The 19513-nt window shown below is 43.0% G+C and overlaps 1 protein-coding gene across 7 annotated transcripts in view; it reads right to left on the bottom strand.

Moving 5' to 3' along the window:
• The window catches only part of rbms3 (RNA binding motif, single stranded interacting protein), a 285068-nt gene that overhangs the window by 122717 nt on the left and 142838 nt on the right, over positions 1–19513 (bottom strand). For 4 of the 7 annotated variants that reach the window (XM_058618585.1, XM_058618579.1, XM_058618584.1 and 1 more), the window contains one exon: positions 4253–4344. In XM_058618585.1, coding sequence (XP_058474568.1) covers positions 4253–4344 — 92 coding nt within the window. The remainder of the gene's footprint in view (positions 1–4252; positions 4345–19513) is intronic. The other 3 variants (XM_058618578.1, XM_058618581.1, XM_058618580.1) reach the window with 1 other exon arrangement.

Here is a 19513-nt window from a genome sequence, read left to right as displayed (position 1 = left end):
ATGGTTATGTGCACTGGCATCGCCTTCCTGTCAGCTCAAACCAGCCTGGCCATTCACCTGTGACCTCTGTCATCGACAAGGAATTTCTGTCTGCAGAACGGGTGCACACTGGATGTTTTTGTGCACCATTTATGTGTGTGTGTGGAGGAAAAAAGTCATAGACTGTTGTTGATGTCGTGATGACCCCAGGAGAACGGCAGGTTCAGAAATAATCAAAACAGCCTCTGGGGCTAACACTCATGCCATGGTCAAAGTCAAAGTTGAGGTCATTTTCTCACCCCCCCCTCGATTTCCTGCTGCTTGATGTGAACATTAATTGAAGCTCCTGACCTGAATCAGATTCCGTGCATCGCACTGCTGCCACATGGCTAATTTGATAATTGCATGAATAAGCAAATGTACAAGCAGTGAAAGTGCTGCGCCAGCATAAAACACAAGACAATCCACAAGGAAATAAATAAAAGTAGTCCAAAATATCAAACTATGAGCTGCGTTCCAGGAATATTTTAACACTTTTAATCCCAGTGATATAATTGATTGTTTTTAGCCATGCAAATGTGCTGTAAATATACACAAACACACACACACACACATACTGTAGCTCCTCAATCCCAAGTTCATACACATATTTGTGACACGAACACAAACACACAGCACCTACTGTATGCTAAATGCTCTTATCTTTGACTCATGCAGAGGTGAGTGACAGGAAGGGAGATGCAGGGGGGAAGTGTCCTTTAGGTGTCTTAATTATGGCTCCTCTCCTCCTTCTCATTGTCACCATCCCCGAGGGAGGGCAAGACAAAAGAAAGCCAATGTTTCATCTCTGCTGCCTTGGTATTTCAAATTCTAAGGGGAGTAACAGGAGGAGAGAGACACAGTAGGCTGTTACATCGGGAGGAAGAGCAAGAAAATCGAGTGACACTTCCCCTTTCCCCCGTTTCTCTCCTCTTTCTTCCCTTGCTGCTGTGTTTAAAATTAGGCAACTTAATAAAAGCACTTTAACGGCATCAAGGCAGGAAAAAAAAAGGCAGAACTTGATTACAGTGAGGGTTTTATTTAATGAGCTCAAAGCCGCTGGCTCTGACTCGCAATTCCTTTATTACATTGTTGTGGAGAGTTATACGTGACGAAGCGGAGCGGAGAGAGTGAGAGAACGAGAGCGAACGCTGTCGCCGCGAGAGTCCTCAATGGCATTAGCAGTCGTGTTTGTGATTTACACCTTCCTCAGAGCTCACCTGGGTTTTTCTGCCTGGGGAACGCTCCTCCGCCATGGCTACGCAAGGAGTGTCAGAGACACCTTGGCAGGAAGGCAGAAGCAAGGACAGCTTGCTGTTAATTATTGATGGGAATAAATTGCACTCATTGGAAGTTTGGCGACACGCGGTGGATGTGAATACAAATGTGTCGATGAGTATTTGAGTGTTTGTGTGTGTGCGCGCGCCGCGGAGAAGGAAGAAATGATGGCGAGCATTAAGCAAAAGAGAAGGGGGATTACGGAGGAAGGAGATGAGATTGTGTGCGGGAGGAGGAAGAGGAGGAGGAGCCGACAGAGTGATGGTAGTGATACCTGGTAAAGAGACATAAGAGACATGCAGAGGGAGTCTATAAAAGCAAACTACTCCTTAATGTCTCTCACAAGTGTGATAAAAGTACAAAGTCACAGCACAGAATGCTGGCCTTTCCATTTGTGTAAATAGAACAAGGGAACATTGAAAACAATTATAATACACAAATACTAATAGAAAAGGGTTTTGTGAATTTGCACACACACACATATGCATGTTCAAAAAGGTCAGCTCTTTTGTTTTTCGGGGGGGACAGGACCTCCCTCGTGAAAATATCGATAGAGAAAAAAGTAATAATGAAAAGTGTGGTCTTAAATAGCACGGCTTCTTATCTGTATGCTGAGAGCCTGCCCTCTTATAAATACTGGGAGGAGGAAGGACACTGGCGGGGGAGAGGAAACGGGGGAAAAAATGGCACGTGTGAGAAATGGCACACCTGAGCACCGCGCAGAACATCATCTCCTCCTGTCAGATCTCATCCCATTTGATCAAAATAATTGCCACATTCATCGTTATCATCAGTTCTGTCAGCTTCGCCGGCGCCGCGGTCATTCTCCATCTCATCACGGCTTCTTTGGCTTCAAGCGGAGAGATTTTTGCATTACATCAAATGCGGACCATGTCGTCTGAGGGAAATCACTCATAGTGTATCCCGACAGTCATCACCATATTCATTGCTTTAATGCTGCTGATACTTTGTGCAACTGTTTAGATAATCTTCGGCTGATACAGAAATAGCCTGCTCGAGCCATATGGACTTGTCCGTCAGCGATATTCATACGGGGCCTCGAGTGCTTCTCTGTGCAGTCAACAGCAGAAAGAAAAAATGAATAAATAGAATTACTGTCCAGCCTTCGTATGTCTTTACAGACCAAGGCTGTGTCGGTCCACACAATTCTAAAAACAACTCATTGTGACTTTTAAGGTCAACGACATTCATGAGGTCAAAGCCAAATCAAAACAATCCCTGAATCCAAGTGAACATTTGCCCCAAATTTCCCTCAAGATGTTATTAGTCACAGTCGTCAGGCAAATAATCTGTTTTGTTAAGTCTCAGCGACCATGAACTTTGACCACACAAATCTAATCAGTTCATTTATAACAAATCGGAGGAGATTTTTGTCAAGCACACTGGATGTCACCAGTTGTGGAAGCATAACGGCACAAAATGGTCTCAAAATAGATGTTTAGTTTTGCCAAGCTTTGTTGCCAAAATCAGGGCAGCCAATAAAATATTTGTTTCTATTTCCCTGAGATACTACATTTATTGAACTACACTCGATGGCTCGCTGTCTCTCTCCTATCTGCATGTCAGTGCACTTAAAGCAGAACTATGTAAGATTGTTACCCTAATGTAACAGCCTAGGAGTCATTGTGATGGTTAAATATCTGTGGCTGTCTCCACTCCCCCCTGGTGTCTTTGCAAGATCATGGCTGCTGACCCGCAATCAGGAGGTCTAGCAAAGTCTTGGGTCGCACAAGAAACACAAATTGCTTTACGGAACTACACACACACACACACACACACACACACCTCCCAGCCAGGTACTGGCTATAAGATCAAGGTAACGAGAGAGTTATTTTAGACGTTCATCATGGCAGAGCAGGAAAAAACACTGTTGGAGGAAGAGGAAACAACTGTTTGACCGAGCGAGTGGCCACACACGAGTAAACAGCACACCGGCTTTTTGTGACCGCCAAATGGCGAGAATTGAAATAAACATTAAAATGCAAAAACTGGCGTCTTTGCTGTTGCACTTGTACGTTTCTTTGGGATAAACTCGCTGTTCTCGATGCATTTACGTGTATTTGCATTTCAAATTTTCTAATTAAAATAAATGTGTAAAGTAAAAAAGTCAATATTAAATGAATGCAACATGAAACAGGTGATCATTAACTCTCAAAAGGACAAAAAAAAAGGTTAATTTTAAAAGATTCAAAATCACACTGGCTGAATATAATTAGTCTTCTCGTTCTCTCCTCGGTCATAATGGGTGAGTTAACTAACTAACAATGTGCTGAGACTGACAGCAATTAAAAATAGGTCACAATGTTAATATACATGACTCATAAACTGACGGGTGAATGAATTCATATGCTGCCAGTGTGTGTTTTTCCCCTCGAAGCCACACCTCTCCGTGTGCATCTACTGTACGCCTGTCAAACTGGCAACACTGTGAAATTCACTGGGGGCTTCTTTGTTCTACAGGAACAGCTCGGCTCATCTGCTTCCACTTAAGCAGGCTACTAACACTGCTACACACGGGCCAAATGGCCGGTCAAAGCTCAGTAAGCACGACCAGCTCACATAGTTCAGTCCTGCGAGTGTGGCATGGAATGATGAAACAAAGGACCCGCGTCAGAGCGAGTGTCCCTGAGATAAAACAGACCAACGCGCACCACAGCCGCCTCCCGACTTGTCACATGACAGTGTACACACGCAATTAAGAAACCACAATGAAGCAGGACAATCAAAGCGCCCGAAGAAAAAGGACTTTCCATAAAAATGTGTTTATGGACAGAACCCGTTTGCATGTGGCAGCTCTCAGATCCTTCAACATCTGTTAAGAGTGTTAAGTGTGCAACGCTAGAACCCCCAGGGGTGGAAGTGAATGTTCGGGAAAGTGCTAACGATAATGTCAGAGGAAGCGGCGACGCTCACTTGCTTTTAAGCAAGTCCTTACCTTGGCCATTTGGGCCTGCACCCCGGTGGCTTTGAGAGATGACACGGCCTTCTGTGCTGCAGCTGGGCTGTCAAAATCCACAAAGCCATACCCTGGAGAGAGAGAGGGGAGAGAGGGGAGAGAGGAAGAAAGAGAGACATGTATTAGAAAAGAAAAGGCAGATTAAGGCAGATGACTAACAAGGAGAATGACAGGCACTTGGTAATTGTAGCAGTAATAAGTTGGTAACATTACTACAGAGGCTGCCAGTTCTCATATCTGGTGAGCACTACATTGTTTGATAATTAGTGACACTGATGCTCATAGGGGGATGCTATGCATCTTAATTAGTAGCATGGATGAGCGATTTAGTAATAACAAACCCCGGCACGCTGCCCACCTCCACCTCCACACACTCACACACACACACACAGATACATGCACTGATACACAGATCTACACTCTTTAGTGCAAACAAACACACAGTGAGTAGCATGGAAATCAGGAATAAAGACAACCATCACCGCTGCAGTTCTGCTGCACACGCAATGAAATTACAACTGACATTAGCGCCGAACAATTAATCATATTCAAAGTGGAACTGCAAAAATTGGAACAACTTAATCACACGGGCTGCAATTTAATTGCTCTGGATTTGATTGTCCTGCGTTCTATGCCAAATTAAAAAGTAATGCATATATTACGTGAAACAATTCACATCTTAATCGCGAGGTCTCGTCGGTTTAGAAGAAGACGTTATGACGGCATCGCGCTTGTTTTTAAATCTATAACACAGAACAAATCACACGGCAGCTCAACTCGCACTTGCAATATCTGTCTGAAAAATCGCAAATGACATATGAATCATTCAGCCCCACTCTCATATACATTATTGATCGCTTTTCATTTATTCATGTAATTGTAATGTATGAAAAGTCGGTGATTACGGGGGAGTATTGCACACATGAACACTCCAATTCCTCACAGCGTCACTGAGTCATTTTCAATTTTCACTTGCTCAGCCATTTGATTTTTAAAGACTGTGAAGCTGGCTGGCTCACATCGTGCTCTTCAAAACCCGGCATATTAACACAACCCCATTTCACAGCCTTCATAATCCTCTCCCTGGTAACAAATCTCTCAGAGGTTGACAGGGCACCGGCGCTGTGGCCGTTTCTCTCGCTGCTCTTTCACGCACATAAACACACTCGCATTTCCCCCACAAACACCTCTCTCCGTCCTCCCTCGTCTCTCTCTGGACCTCCAAACACACACTCGCTGCCTCTGCGGCTCATATTTCTCCTGACATTAACAGCCACCAGCCCCCATCTGGAAATTCATCAGCGGAGAAGAGCGGAGGGAATGAAATCTGTGACTGTGATTTATGAGTTATTGTGATCTCCACGTTCTCCGGGATGTATCAGAGACGGGGGACGGGGGGGGGTCACGTCTGTGTTAATTAAAATTTGGTGGCGGATTAAAAGCAGTCAATGGTGCCCTCTGATCCAGTGTTTCAGAAGAAAAGTGTAATTAGAAAAGGATAATGGGTGTGAGGTGGGGTTGGGAGGGTGGAGGGACTGGCTGGCATGGTCACCCTGTCGCGCTCACACAAACACGAGACGACTTCATACCTGTGTGCCGTCGGTGTTCCAGAGATTTTTGACGTGTGTGTTTGTGTGATGTGGTAGCGGCTGGTGCACGAGTCGGGGGGGGGGAGGGTTTGGGGTCAGTTTCTTGTCGGATGGGAGTGAAGGAGTGCGGAGTAATGTGAAAATCATAACCTGTGGCGGAAGGGAAATCGAGTGTAAGGGGGGCTGATTAATGGGCAACTGTTCCAGCGGCGCTGGTGAAGGTGGCTCTTTAATTGTGGGAAGACGAAATGCCCACATTCAGATACGAGAGACCGTCACATTAACTGGACTTTTCTTTTTAATAAGTACACGTATAAAAAAGGTACAAGTCAGCATTTTCACCTTTTATGTACCAGGAGGGAAGAATCAACCCACTGAGCCTAAGCTGATAGATTCAGTCACCTAGGATAAGGCTGTTAAACCTTTACCGAGCAAAGAACTATATTTGGCAGACGTCCAAAACTAATCATTGTAAGGTGTTGTTATTATATTATTTTTCAAAATATTTAATAAAAAATATTAAAATTAATTTTTCCCAATTTATATTTTTAGCAATTAAATTATTGCCACTATAGTTGATCCCCAACAAAGGTGATGAAATCAATCAGGTGTTTGGGAATTCCTGTTCTAAAATGTTCTAAAATAATGTTCCTTTCACTTCATTTGTGTTTTTCTTGTATTTTATAATATATACTCTAGGAACTATATATGGTACCTTCAGGGACCTTGATTTTCTATGTGAAAATAACACATTTTTAAAATATCCTCCTCGCCTGTAAAGGGTTAACCTATATATGATGTATGGGTGTCATATCCATCCTTTCCAAACTCCAATGACTGTTATTACACTTGAACACAAGCAGATCTCGTGTCAGTTGCTGATATTTGCTGAAAATGACTGGGATCTTGTGATCTTCAGTCAAGCTTGGATCTGGTGACCGCGACGGCTGCAGCATGTGATACAGATCGTTTCTGTTCTCATTATACTTCTGCTCACATGTAAAAAATGGGGAAAAAAGAAAAAGAACGACCACAATAGAAGAGTAAGCTTTTAAATATACCATTCCATTTGGTAGGCAAATTAAGACATAAATTCTGGGCGAGTAAAACACAAGACAACATCTTTATGGCTGTACGATATAAACAGATACTTTTAGGACTGTGGGGGAGCAAAAAGTGTGATTCCCCAATTTAAAAACCTGAATGAGGATCCAACTCTTCTAATCATAAGAGCAAATATGAACAGCAACAGTGTTAGTGAGGCCCTGTGTGCAATGTCCGATTCTCTTTAATAATCAGAACGGTCCTGTGGTGGATACTCGGGACTCCCCCAATTACAATTTTAATATTCACCCCACGACCACCTGGAGAGCACTTATCAAACTACGGGCAGGATGAGGATTTTAGAAAATGCTGACCTATATTCAGAGTGAAGGTAGAAGGGAGAGGCGGGTGAGTAAGAGAAGTAAGAGAAAGGGTGTGTACGAGAAGAAGGCCGAGGGAGAATGAGGGTTATTTAAGGTCAGCTGACTGCACTGAAGAATGAAAGACTGAATTGGCACTCAGTGAGCTGCCTCCACCAAAGGATCCCGTTCGCTTTTCTGGCTGCATTTACTGAGGATGATATAAGCGTAATTATCCCGAATGTGCCATGTTTGATCTGTAGCCACGGGGCGAAACTGTTAAAGGCTTGTTGTTTGGGAAAAGTGAACAATAATAATTGAGAGAGAGACGAGAAGTTGTGGAGGTCACAGAAAAGTTACTGTCTTTGTACATTATACTGTACATCTGTATGATATTTGTACGTAGAGTGACTCATTTTGGATCATCCTCAATGAACAGAGACTGAAACATGGGTTTATATGTTGAATAACAACATTATTTTAACTTTAAATTAAGCATATATTACAGTATAATTATTTGAATTATCAGACAATTTATCATGGTCATTATTGTTATTGTGTGATCTTTCTATCGTAAGAATGTTTTTAGCCATATCACCCAGTCCTCATTAATAATAATATGAATAATGTCATGTCATGCTTGTTTGTGAACGTGACACCAAATTGCTAAAAGCCACTTTTTTCCCCTTTTACAACAAAGGTACACGACGTTGTTTATGTACGTGACTGTAACTGCAGACATTAGTCCGCTCAACATTAAAAAATGTTCTGTACGTGAGAGCGGTGAAACCTATTAGCGAGTACTGTTCCCATTATCAGGCCCCGTAGAGTCATTTCCACCCTGTATTTACCAGCGTTATATTACAAAGGGGATAAGAAGAACACAAATGTTGATCTTTTTTTCACTGTCAAAACACACTGAAACAATCTGTCCTGTAACCCCAGCCTTATGTTCATCATTTTGGGATGTCAGTCTTAGAGTGGAGTAAAAAAAAAAAAACAGGGAGTGCACAAATCACTTCAGGGAAGGAAGGAAATGGGTAGAGACAATGTCACCCAGCCCTGCGAACTGCTTAACTGCATTTATAACCCTTAGAATTAAGGTGGTGAACTCGTCATCATCACTATCAGTGAGTATTGAGTCAGTCAGCACTAGAAATTCTCTTCTTTCACCAGTAAATACAATAAATGCATACTGTAACCGAGGCTCCAATGATAAACTTATACAATATACGTGTTGTATGAATTATCCACACTGGTAACGCCTGAATGAATTCAGTTAAAGGAGTTACTGGGAGATGTTTCTTGTTATATAAGTTATTCCACTCACATCCATTGTGCTGCAGACAGAGGTCTTATTGTGTACATGCAGATTTATAGAACGCACGGGTGTGTTTATGACTTCATTTACTGCATGTTGATCCTTGTTTATTCACTAAGCAGGAGGAAACGTAAATTATGTGGTGGAGAGAAGCAGCAGTCATTTAACAACAATGCACTCGACTTCAGACGCATCATTCCTCAGATGCAAATAACATAAATACAGTACATATACTATATATATATATATGTACTCCTACACACAGATGCACACAGATGTTGCTTGAAGAATGAGCTTCTGAAGCCAGGTACACGCTGTCCTGCTACTGTATTGAATATGGATACTCCAGAGTTACTATCTCAAGTGGGATGCAGAGAGCAAGGTGTTGCTTTGAAGCCTCTGCAACAACACAAACATCCAATCGATAGCTGTCACTTAGAAGCAGCTCAAAGTGACTCACTACAAGAGTAACTGCTGATAATGCTGTGCGGCTGCACACTAATGTGTGCACGTACACACAGATCTCCACACAAGCAAACTGGGTTTGACACACACACACACACAAACACACACGTTGCTATATTTATCAGGACACACACAGATATAATGCGTTCCTTATAGTCTCGTTCCCCTTAAAGAAATGCCTAAATCCAACCATAACCCTTTACCATAAGCTTTATCTAACTCGTGTTTGTGCAGGGGCCACAAACAGTGCCAATTTGATCTAAAGTGGGCTAGACCAGTAAAATAATAACATAATAACCTATGAACAACAAGAACTCAAGATGTTTCCCTTTGTTTTACACGTAATGAAGTATCTTTTTACAAAACACTATGAATAACCTGACATTTCCTGAGGAAAATACGTGCAATTTTAACAATATTACGCTTAAATGTATCATTAACTCATCACAGTGGATCTACAAAGGGACAAAACAATTAGTCATGGGTATCTGGTGCTGAAAAATATAGTATTACGCATTATGATTAGATTCTAATCCTAATGTTCACAAATTCATCCTCGGGGGCCGGATTGGACCCCACTGGTGGGCCGGTTCCGGCAAGGGGGCCGTACATTTGACACCCCTGATCTAAGTATTACTTCAACTGGTAACACATAAAGAAATTATGTTAAGTCAAACTTAATTTACACACGTTATATGCAGACGACATGCTGACTTTAGTTCATCATCAATAATTAATTTCGGTGATACACAGTGAAGTAAAACATGTTTTTAAGTTCCTCACGCAGACACTGGTGAACTTAACCCAATGCAAAAATCAACAAAGAAGGAAGAGGAAGAGGCAGAGAGTGTGAAAGTGTGCTGACATCCTTTCTGGGAAGCCAAGACCCCAAGTTTCCCTAAGGGATGGGGGTTAAGCAGTGGAGTCTTGTCCTGTTAATGCCAAAAGTGTTTCGCAAAACAATTATTTCCAGTCAAAATGTGACATTCAAACTCCCACAACCTTGATGGTACTAGTGTTTGGCCGCAGTGTAGGTAATAAACCCTGCCCCTCCCTGTTAGCCGATGAGACGCGGGCCAAGAAAAGTACGTGCAAAACATTTCTTTCTTTCTCAAGTGGCTCCAACCTTCAATCGCTAAACTAACGCTGACTTCACCACACGCACCACCCAAGATGGAAGCACCCAAATCCATCACTTTTGTACAGTGGGAGGAGATATAGACAAGCTGTCTATCTTTCAAGTCAGTCACTGACACACATGCAGTATTCACACACACTCACAGTCGGGCCTGTCTCTCTGAGAGGAATAAAGAGAACATGAGCTGCTATATCCTATTTCCTGGTCTGGCTCTAACAAGAAGAAGCCTGTCAAGATAAAAGGCCCATCCTCAATCAGTTCCTACATGATTCTATAGTGTATGCTACTGCTGTTTGTGACTGTACTTCTATGTGTGTGTGTGTGCGTGAGGCTCGCAGTCCCACCTACGGAGCGACGGAAAGACTTGTTGATGCCCCCTCGAGCAGTGCTTTACACATAAGTCTTCAGTGGAGAGTGGAGATAAGGGACTCATTACAGTCTGTGTATCAACACATCAATCACCCATGCATCATTCATGTACTCACCATCATATTATGCTAATCCTAATTACTTGTGTGGGGGGGGGGGGGATAAGGAATTATGATTCCTTATCTACTAATAGTGGGGATTGTATAAGGTTTCCTACCCACAATATTCACCACCATTCTCACATTCTCATATTCAGCACTAATGAACCCATTTTGCCCCGCACACAATGGCATAATAACGCCCTAAGTATGAATAATGAATCAGTGACAAGTCATGGAGGCTTACAGTGTTGTACGGGGGCAAACAGTGCGGTTGTTTATGTCCTTGTGAGTCACGCAGAAGTATTGTGAAGCTGCAGTTAGTTGCACATGGCTGAGTAATCATTGTGGTTACATGTATGATAGTAATTCCTATTTTGCATGAATTAAAGTAATTACAGTTAATGGCGGAGATAGATGGGCCACTCCATAGACTATTATACGCGGCGGTGTAATATGGTTCTTATTATTTGTGTTGCAGTGTCGCATCTTGTTCTTTCCTTTAGTCTGTGCATCATTTTGACCTTGATCTATATGTGACCCTTTATGGTCACATATATACTGTAAAACATTATGTTTTATAACATGTTGTAAATATAATAGAAAGGTTTTGCTCTATTTTCCATTGCACTAATTTAGGTCAAAAATTTAACTCTCTGCCATGTATAATCTTTTGTTTAGCATAAGGATTTAAAAAAAAAAAAAATACCTTCATATACTCCAAATACTACTCTGTACTCAACTAACTGCCAGGATCCTTCAGTATGAAGCCAGACACTGGTCAGTCCTGCACATATTTCATAATAAATGAAAAAGATTATGGATTCAGGGAACAGAAAATGAAAATTTTACTTTTATGATATATGACACAGATACAGATAATGAAACATTTTGCAATAAAGACGAGCCGAGAGATCTTTTTCCAAAAAATAAGACACATAGTCTCACACAGGCAGTGTGGCTGCTCTCATCACACTGATGGCAATAGATCTACATACAGAGAGAATCTAACTCGAATCAGAATTCGTACCACTGACCTTCATGCTGTAAGGCAATGCTGTTAACCACCACGCCACTTTGGGGCCCTGATTAAGTGATTAACAATGCTGTAATATAAAAGTGAGTTACGTGAAATGTTCTCAAATAAAAACTACATCGACATACAGAAGTAATAATAAAAAAAGAGAGAGTCAGTGAAAAGTTTTATTGCTTGTGTGTTTTTGGTCAGTTTGAGGATTTGATTAGCCCTTTAGCCTGACAGAGAGAGTGGGTTTTTGGAGGCTGCGGTGAGCTGCAACGCAAACACTGAGAGGGAGAGGGATGGGCGGGGGTTTAAAAAATCCCAGCCGGATCCATGAGTAACTGCAGCCACACCAAGACCGCTTTGGTCACACTCCAAACCCAGAGAGAGCATCCTCACTGGGACTGCATTCCTCTGCCCCCCCCCCCCCCCCGCCATTTATCCTGCACTACCACCAGCTGAGTGATGATAAATTTTGCGGTGCTGTGAGCGGGAACGTGAATCTCTGGGCTTGTGTGTTTTGCCGAATGGGTGTGTAAGGCGTCCAACTTACTTGAGTGTGTGGTTACGTGAGTAAACACGGGAGGATCATAAATCTATCGCTCAGTCAAAGGATCCCACAGAGCAACATCTGCAACGGATATATAGCGTGTTTTATGTTGTGTAGTACAGTGTTAGCTTTGGATCGGGAACTTCAGCCCACATCACGACCATCCATGAATTAACGCAGCAGAGAAGTGACATGTCGCGAGGCACGACCTTCCCCCCGATCATACTCACTGCAGCTCTGAATACCACTTAGTGAATCTGTGCATGTGTGACAAGAGACGAGTGAAACCGACCACTTTTATAAACCCAAAAACACACGCGGCTGCTCTTTGAACTCAAAATGAAGATCCCTCATTTACTTGTCCAGTGTCACACCATCCTGCCTGCCTCGTGCTTGCAGACAATCCCTATTTGTTGTACAATAACTCTCACAGAGAGCTCTTTTTATATTAGACACTAGTGAGGAGATAGTGGTACAGGCAATTAACTTATCAACCCTGGAACACGGATTTATAGCTCAGACAGTCCGTCCACTGGCTGTATTGTATTTCCTGTCATTTTCTCTTGCAGGTGCAGGAGTGTCCTTGTCGGAGAGCTGCAGTCGGGACCTGCAGAGGGCACGGAGCCAGGGCAGGGGGCCAAGGGGGGCCACTGGCAGCTCATTGTGCTGAGACAAACTGTGCAGGAGGTTAAAAAAATGAGTCCATCTTAAGATCTGTGCAAGTATTACAGATGGATCCTGTAGTGGGATTCAGAAGTGATGCGTAAAGGAGCAGCAAGGCTGAAGGAAAATCTTAGGGGCCGTTCACATGCAGCATCTGAAAACGCTTGCAAAGAACAAGTCAGAGGTGTTCTAACCCAGCTGCTTCTGGGGTTGCACTTTTGTTGCGCCTCTGCGACTGAAACCTGGGAGCTGCAGCTTCACTGAATTAATTAACCCTGCAACACCGAGCGCATCACCGACGACACTTTGCATTGCAGTACTTACACGACAGTTTGTGCTATCGGAAAAATTCCAACTGTTTCCGAAAGCTGAGAAGTTTCACATTAAAACCAGCGTGTGGTTATTACGGTAATTTCACTTGTGATGTTGCAGGAAGCTGGAGAATCAGCGTCTTTGTCACCAGAGAGAGAGTTGGAAAAACGCCTGTTTGACCTGTTTTTACACATTAAGACAAAGACTCAAACAAATTCAAAATTCTAATTCAACAAGCAAAATGTGTTGTTCGTGTAAAGCTTTTCAAAATTAAACGTTTTGTTTTTCTTCAATTTAAATTGATAAAACAGTATTTTAACATGTAGTACATTGTGAATAACTGCCAGATATTGGAAGTTATTCTGGAAAAAATGGGCAAAAGCACTTTTTTACAGGACATTGTCTGTCCCTTTTAAGCAAAAAAGGGACAGACAATTTCCAGACGGACATTTTGAGGGTTAGGTATTTGGATTAAGAACAAAATCTAAAGCAACGACAAAAAAGATTACCAGCGCCACTTTTCCTTCGCTCCAGTTCTGCTGTTGGATATGTTTTTTGGAGGAAAAAAGGCCAGAAAAACCTGCCATGTCTGGCTGCATCCTGTCCTTCACCATCTCATTCAGGAGTTACGTCTCGATAATGGATGTTAAAAGTTTATTTCAGAGTCCACAATGGCCAGTTTGACGCACTGATACTCTGACCTGACGATGAAAAGATAAACTGAAAGCACTCAGTACTCTGAGCCAAGGCCAACTGTGACACCGCACCATTGTCATTTGTGTATGCATCTAATGTACCGTATGTCTGAAACTGCAAATATTGTGTGTACAAAAATCATTATGCAGGCAGCTGTACTATTGCTTAGTTTCTCCTCCACTGTAATTCTTATTAACTCATTTTAAAATAACTGCCAAATAATAATGTAAAATGAAGTCATTATATGTTTAAAGGTAGAATTATCATTTTATAAATCCATACTGACGTATTTCAACAAATTGATTAATTCACGCTCTACTGCAGTTTTGTCTTTCATCTTCACTGTTCTCTTTTCTTCTGTCTTTCTTTTGTTTCCTGATTAATTCATCTCTTCGCACTCATTAGCCGTAGCACTGCGCCATATGGCTTCTACTACATTCCCCACCTCTAAATTCAGCACATTTTGAGATACTATTTTTAATGTAATGTTACAATCCACAATGTGCTGCAAAGAAATGTGTATCACGACAAATGGAGTCTGTTTACAGTGGAAATGGCTCTGAGCGTTTCCTCTATTGGAGATTCAAAATGATCCCCGGGAGGCACAGGGAAATATGTATTCACATATTTAAATAAAATCCACTCATCGCTGCCAGTCATTCATTTATGCTGGCAGGACATTTCGTAAAAAAAAATAAAAAAAAGAGAGAAAGAAAGAAAAAGAGCAGACACGATCATCATTGAAATCGTGAAAAGGCATCGACTCTCAGCTCCGTGAGTTTGCTTGCTTAACAGCAAATCCTCAGCGTGTTTGGTGCAACATGTGAAGAGCACTCAAAAAAAACCAGGTCTGAGACCTGAAGGGTGTTAATTACTTGTCAAGAGGTTGTTAAAATGAGACCCAAGGCGGAAAAACTGAGAGGTTATACAGAACACAGATAAACCACATTGCTTGCTCGCCGAGATACGCACGGCCACTTGCAAACAGCATCGTTACACATGACAGTACGTTTTTTTATGACAAAAAAACCTTGAGCAGCTGCTCATTAAGGCACCTGTTGATGTGAAAACGGTACAAGCACCATGAGCTCTTTCAATTCACCTATGGAATATCTTAAAATACCCGCCCTGCCTCCACTCCGGCTATAAACGGAGATAGTGAACTTTAGTATTCATGCTGAGTGCCATCTTGTGTGCCACTATGCTATCCCCAATTGAGCCGGAGCTCGTAATAAGCAAGCTTATCACGTCAAGCACTAGGCCCCAAAAGCACCACCGGTGAGATGAGAGGACAGGCTAAATATTTGAATAAAGCTGGATCAATGAAAATCAAGCGCCTCTGGAACACGGAGAAAATCTCTAGGTAAAGACAAACATTACAATCTGGACAAAGACAAAGTGGCTCATTCCTTTGAACAACTACGCAGATCATTTCTTTTTTGTCTTACATCTGTTAGTCATTCAGGGGGAACGGCCTGGCCGCCTACAGCTAGCCTTCCTCTACGTTGCGGTTATGATTTATGCCTTCCTTAACTAATCAAGGGTATGATCATTAGTCAGGGGACGTCCAAGAGGCCAGGGCTTTATCAGGTCAGTGGAAGGCTGTGCCTCTCATCGTGGCTTCTCTGCCATCCACGGGACAGTTCTGGGATAAGAGATGAGTGGAGATACGCCCCCTAACCTTCCACCAGCGCCCTCTGAGGCATTTGTCAAAAAACAGGGCGAGAAAAAAAAGGGAACTAGGGGTTGTGTTGTGAAATGGAGGGCTACAATCACTAGCCATGATGGTACCAAGAGACTGTTTGTACTCTGCTGAAATTTATTACAGATTTTATGTCTTTTTTGGGATCCAGAAGACAGGCAGTGAAGAAAAACACTTAAGAAATGAAAGAAGAAGAAAGAAAAAAGCAATGTCATTGTCCCTGTGTAACAACATCCAGAGGAATCTTGATCTATTTTGATCCGTGACTCTGTGGCCCCTGGATTTCACCTCATCACAACCTCCACCACACTCACACAATAGCAAATTGAGCAGCAGGTCCTAGGTTCGACTCTCGCCTGGTGTGACCATTTACTGTGTGTCATTCCCGCACTCCCTCTCCCCAGTTTCCTGTCAATCTATCACTATAGCATGCAAGAAAGAGAAGAACACACACAGATACACAGACGACAACCACACTGCATGCAAAAATCAGCACAGGAAGTAGGGGTGGTACAAAAGGTCAAGGCTCAAGGAATGTGACATTGGTGGCCTGGCTGCTTCTATTTACAACAAACTTGGCCAATAAGACGACTTCTTGGTAAACGGCCAACTTGGAACTTACTGAAATGGATATTAAAGGGGCCAGAGGAGGAGGGAGGAGGGAGGAGGGGGAATGAAGGAGAGAGAAAGGGATTTATGTGTGTGTGTGTGTTTGTGTGTATGTGATTTGAGGGTTGGGACAAAGGCTGTGTGTGTGTGTGTGCTATCCAGTGATGTTCTACATGCTGAATCTGTACAAATCAATGTGATTACCCTTTCAGATACTGTTAATTAGAATCATTAATACACAATGCAGGCAAGAAGCGCCACATGTTTTCTCTCCCTCCCTCCCTCCTACAGCCAATCTCGCCTCTTTCTGGAATGGCTTTGAGGAAACATAGGCATTTGGAAAAGGTCCGTTGTTGGCCTCGTTTCAGTCAAGATTCTCATCTGCACATAATTCACTTTCAAAGGGCAGAGGGGGCGGCAAAGAGAATCCTTAATTGCGCCGGCACCGTGCACAACATAGACAAATGTTTATATCTCAGCCTTCTAATGAGAAACCAATAATGGATGCAAAAAGCACTCCCCTGCTTTTTCTTTTCCATCCTCCTCCCCGCCCCACCCCAAATACACGGAGACACATGCACATGACAATGAAAAACAGGACTTTTTGTGGAGCGTCACCTCATTTATCAATGGCCCTTATGCTTGCAGTCATGCAATACACTACTCGGGCACTGATGCGGCAATAAATCTGTTTCTACAGAACGTAACATTGCATATATTTCTCCATTAGGCTGATCCTGTGGTAAGGCCAACGGATGCCTCAGATTGTAACGGTCAAGCCCGTGACAGGCTTTTGAATTACAGCGCATGCATGGGAAACTGATTGGGTATTTAAAACGCAATGAGTTCATTTTTTGTAGTAGTATGTGAATTTACTACATTGGTACTGGGTGGAACAATATGTTAACCATTAAATGTTTGGCTTAAGTGTTTCAACAAACCACTAACAAAATACAGTAAAAAAAGGCAACAGCAAGTCTTTGGAGATGTAAGTTTATGTAATGTTTTTAGCATCCTCATACAAAATAGATGGCAACACAGGGGGCAAAGAAAAAGAAACAGCAAACTGCCAAACACACAGCCACGAGAGACTATCTTCCCATCTCATCTATCTCCCACAATTCAGTGTGGTGGGCCATCGCGGCAGAGCGCGAGTCAGACCGGTGCATCTCAGTAGGGCCTTATCTCCCGGCAACCGGAGGAAAAGTGAGGTCCTTTAAAGGGCTGAGGTCATTTCCTCTGCCTCTGAGCTCTGGCAGTGAAAATAAAACGTCTCCATTTGGTCAGTGCTGCTTTATTTCAAATGCTGCCGCTGCCTTTTAAGGGGTCCTTGTGGGCATGGATGGCAAATGAGCAGTTTAAAGTTCTCGCAATCTATTTTCCTCTCTCCCGCCGCCCTCCTCAATCCCCCGCTCCATCCATGATGCAAGCCCCCAAATTCTGTGTAGCTGTGTGGCTACAGTAAATGTGGAAAGTGCAGAGAAATACGGATGATATACCGAGAATGAGAGAAACAGAGGAAAAACAGAGACAAAGAGGGGAGGAGAGGCAGCGTGAGAGTGTGGAGGAGAATGAAAGTGTGTGTGAGAGAGAGGGAGAGATGAAGAGCTGAATGCCTCCACTCACCCACAGCACTTGACAGCCCTAAAGCCCTTTCACAACTTCCCATTCCCATTTCTCTCTGAACTGGTCTACATCCAAACCGTGTGTGTGTGTGTGTGTGTATTTATCATCCGTTTTATATGCGTCCGGCCTGTACCGTTGCAAAAATGTGTGAATGTGTGCACTTGGAAAGCCCGTATCTGTGTGTGTCATAGAGTAAGGTAGTGAGCAAGGCAGTGAGTCAGCACAGGGAAGATAGAGAGAGCCTGCGTGGTTGGAGGAGAGCAGCCAGAACCGGCAGACAGGCAGGAAGGTGCACACGCTGTGATGTTAGCAGAAGGATTGATAGATCTGTTGCACGGCCACTGCTGCTACTGCAAGTCTAATACACCTCGGGCAGATGGATGGGGAATGTGTGCGGAGGTACGATAAGTCTTTTGTGAGTGTGCCCTTTGTGTGGGAGAGGTGCATCCCATGATCTTAGCGTGTCGTGTCTTTTTTGTTACGCCGTACTTCAAAACTGAGCCTCACAGCACTCAACACAAGCGCTTTGTGCACAAATGTACAGATAAATGTATGGATGGAGAAGTAAATGTGTTCACGCTCGTACGTGGGCGCCGTACCTGCGTTCATGTCTGTGTGCACGTATCCTTGACCCCTGACCTGTAAATACCAGAACCATCACAACAGTTTTTCTGCTGTTCCAACAACAGACGGCCTTTACGCCCACGCTCTCCATTCTGCCTCGCATATACATCATCAGCTCTCCATCTCATCGCTCACCACTTACCGTCGCATTGTTTTATTATGTGAAAAAACAACATATATTCATCAGCGTTAAATAGTGCAGAGTAGTCAAATGTTAGAGCTAATGTATATAGGCATCCCATGGTGCAAGAACACTCACATCCCTAGAATAACAACAAGACGCAGGTAAACAAGCCGTGGCAGCAACTTAACTTGTAAATCTGTGCAAACTTTTTGGAAGCTTATGCTGGAAAAGTCCGTTCTGCTGAACCTGCTACATTTTAAATAGCAAATACTACTAATATATTTAAAAGTTCTTTGTTTGTTGTTGTTGTTAGAGATAAAAAAAGACATTTATATTTTTAACAAGCCCTTTTTTTTGTCCACATTGTATTCATTTTAATTACTGAAAGAGTCAAATACACAGGGTTCATCCAGGAGATCAAACCCTGCTTTAGTTGCTGATTTAGTGAAGTCATTAGTTTTATTTTTCATAATCCTTTTTCCAAAAAAAGCCAACAACAATGTGAAATGAATGTGTGTGTACCTGCCTGCTAAAACACCAGATCATGCAGGACATACAGAAAATCAAAATCTACTGCTGATCAGTCAGGACTGGTCTGGTCCTCTTCGCTCTCTTACCCTTTTCGTGTTGTTTGGTCCGCGTGTGCGGCGAGCTGAGCGGAACACATAACATAACACGCGGGGAACGAGAGAAGGTGGAGGAGGGGATGGATGGATGAGAGGAACGCTCGCAGTGTGATGGTGGAACAGCGGTGATAAGCCGCTGCTGTGACATTTAAACAAGTGTCAGGGTCAGGGAGGTCAGGTGACTGAAAGTGTATGCGTGAGTAGATCAGGGTGACCGGTGTTGCTTTGTTGCCCGGGAGCGCAGAGGAAGCGTGCTCGCAGATCAGGCTCCAATATACCTTCAATATGCACATGTGTGCTTTGA

Source organism: Solea solea, chromosome 20, assembly GCF_958295425.1.
Source record: "Solea solea chromosome 20, fSolSol10.1, whole genome shotgun sequence".
Classification (NCBI taxonomy): Eukaryota; Metazoa; Chordata; class Actinopteri; order Pleuronectiformes; family Soleidae; genus Solea; species Solea solea.
This window is presented reverse-complemented; position numbering and strand designations above follow the sequence as displayed.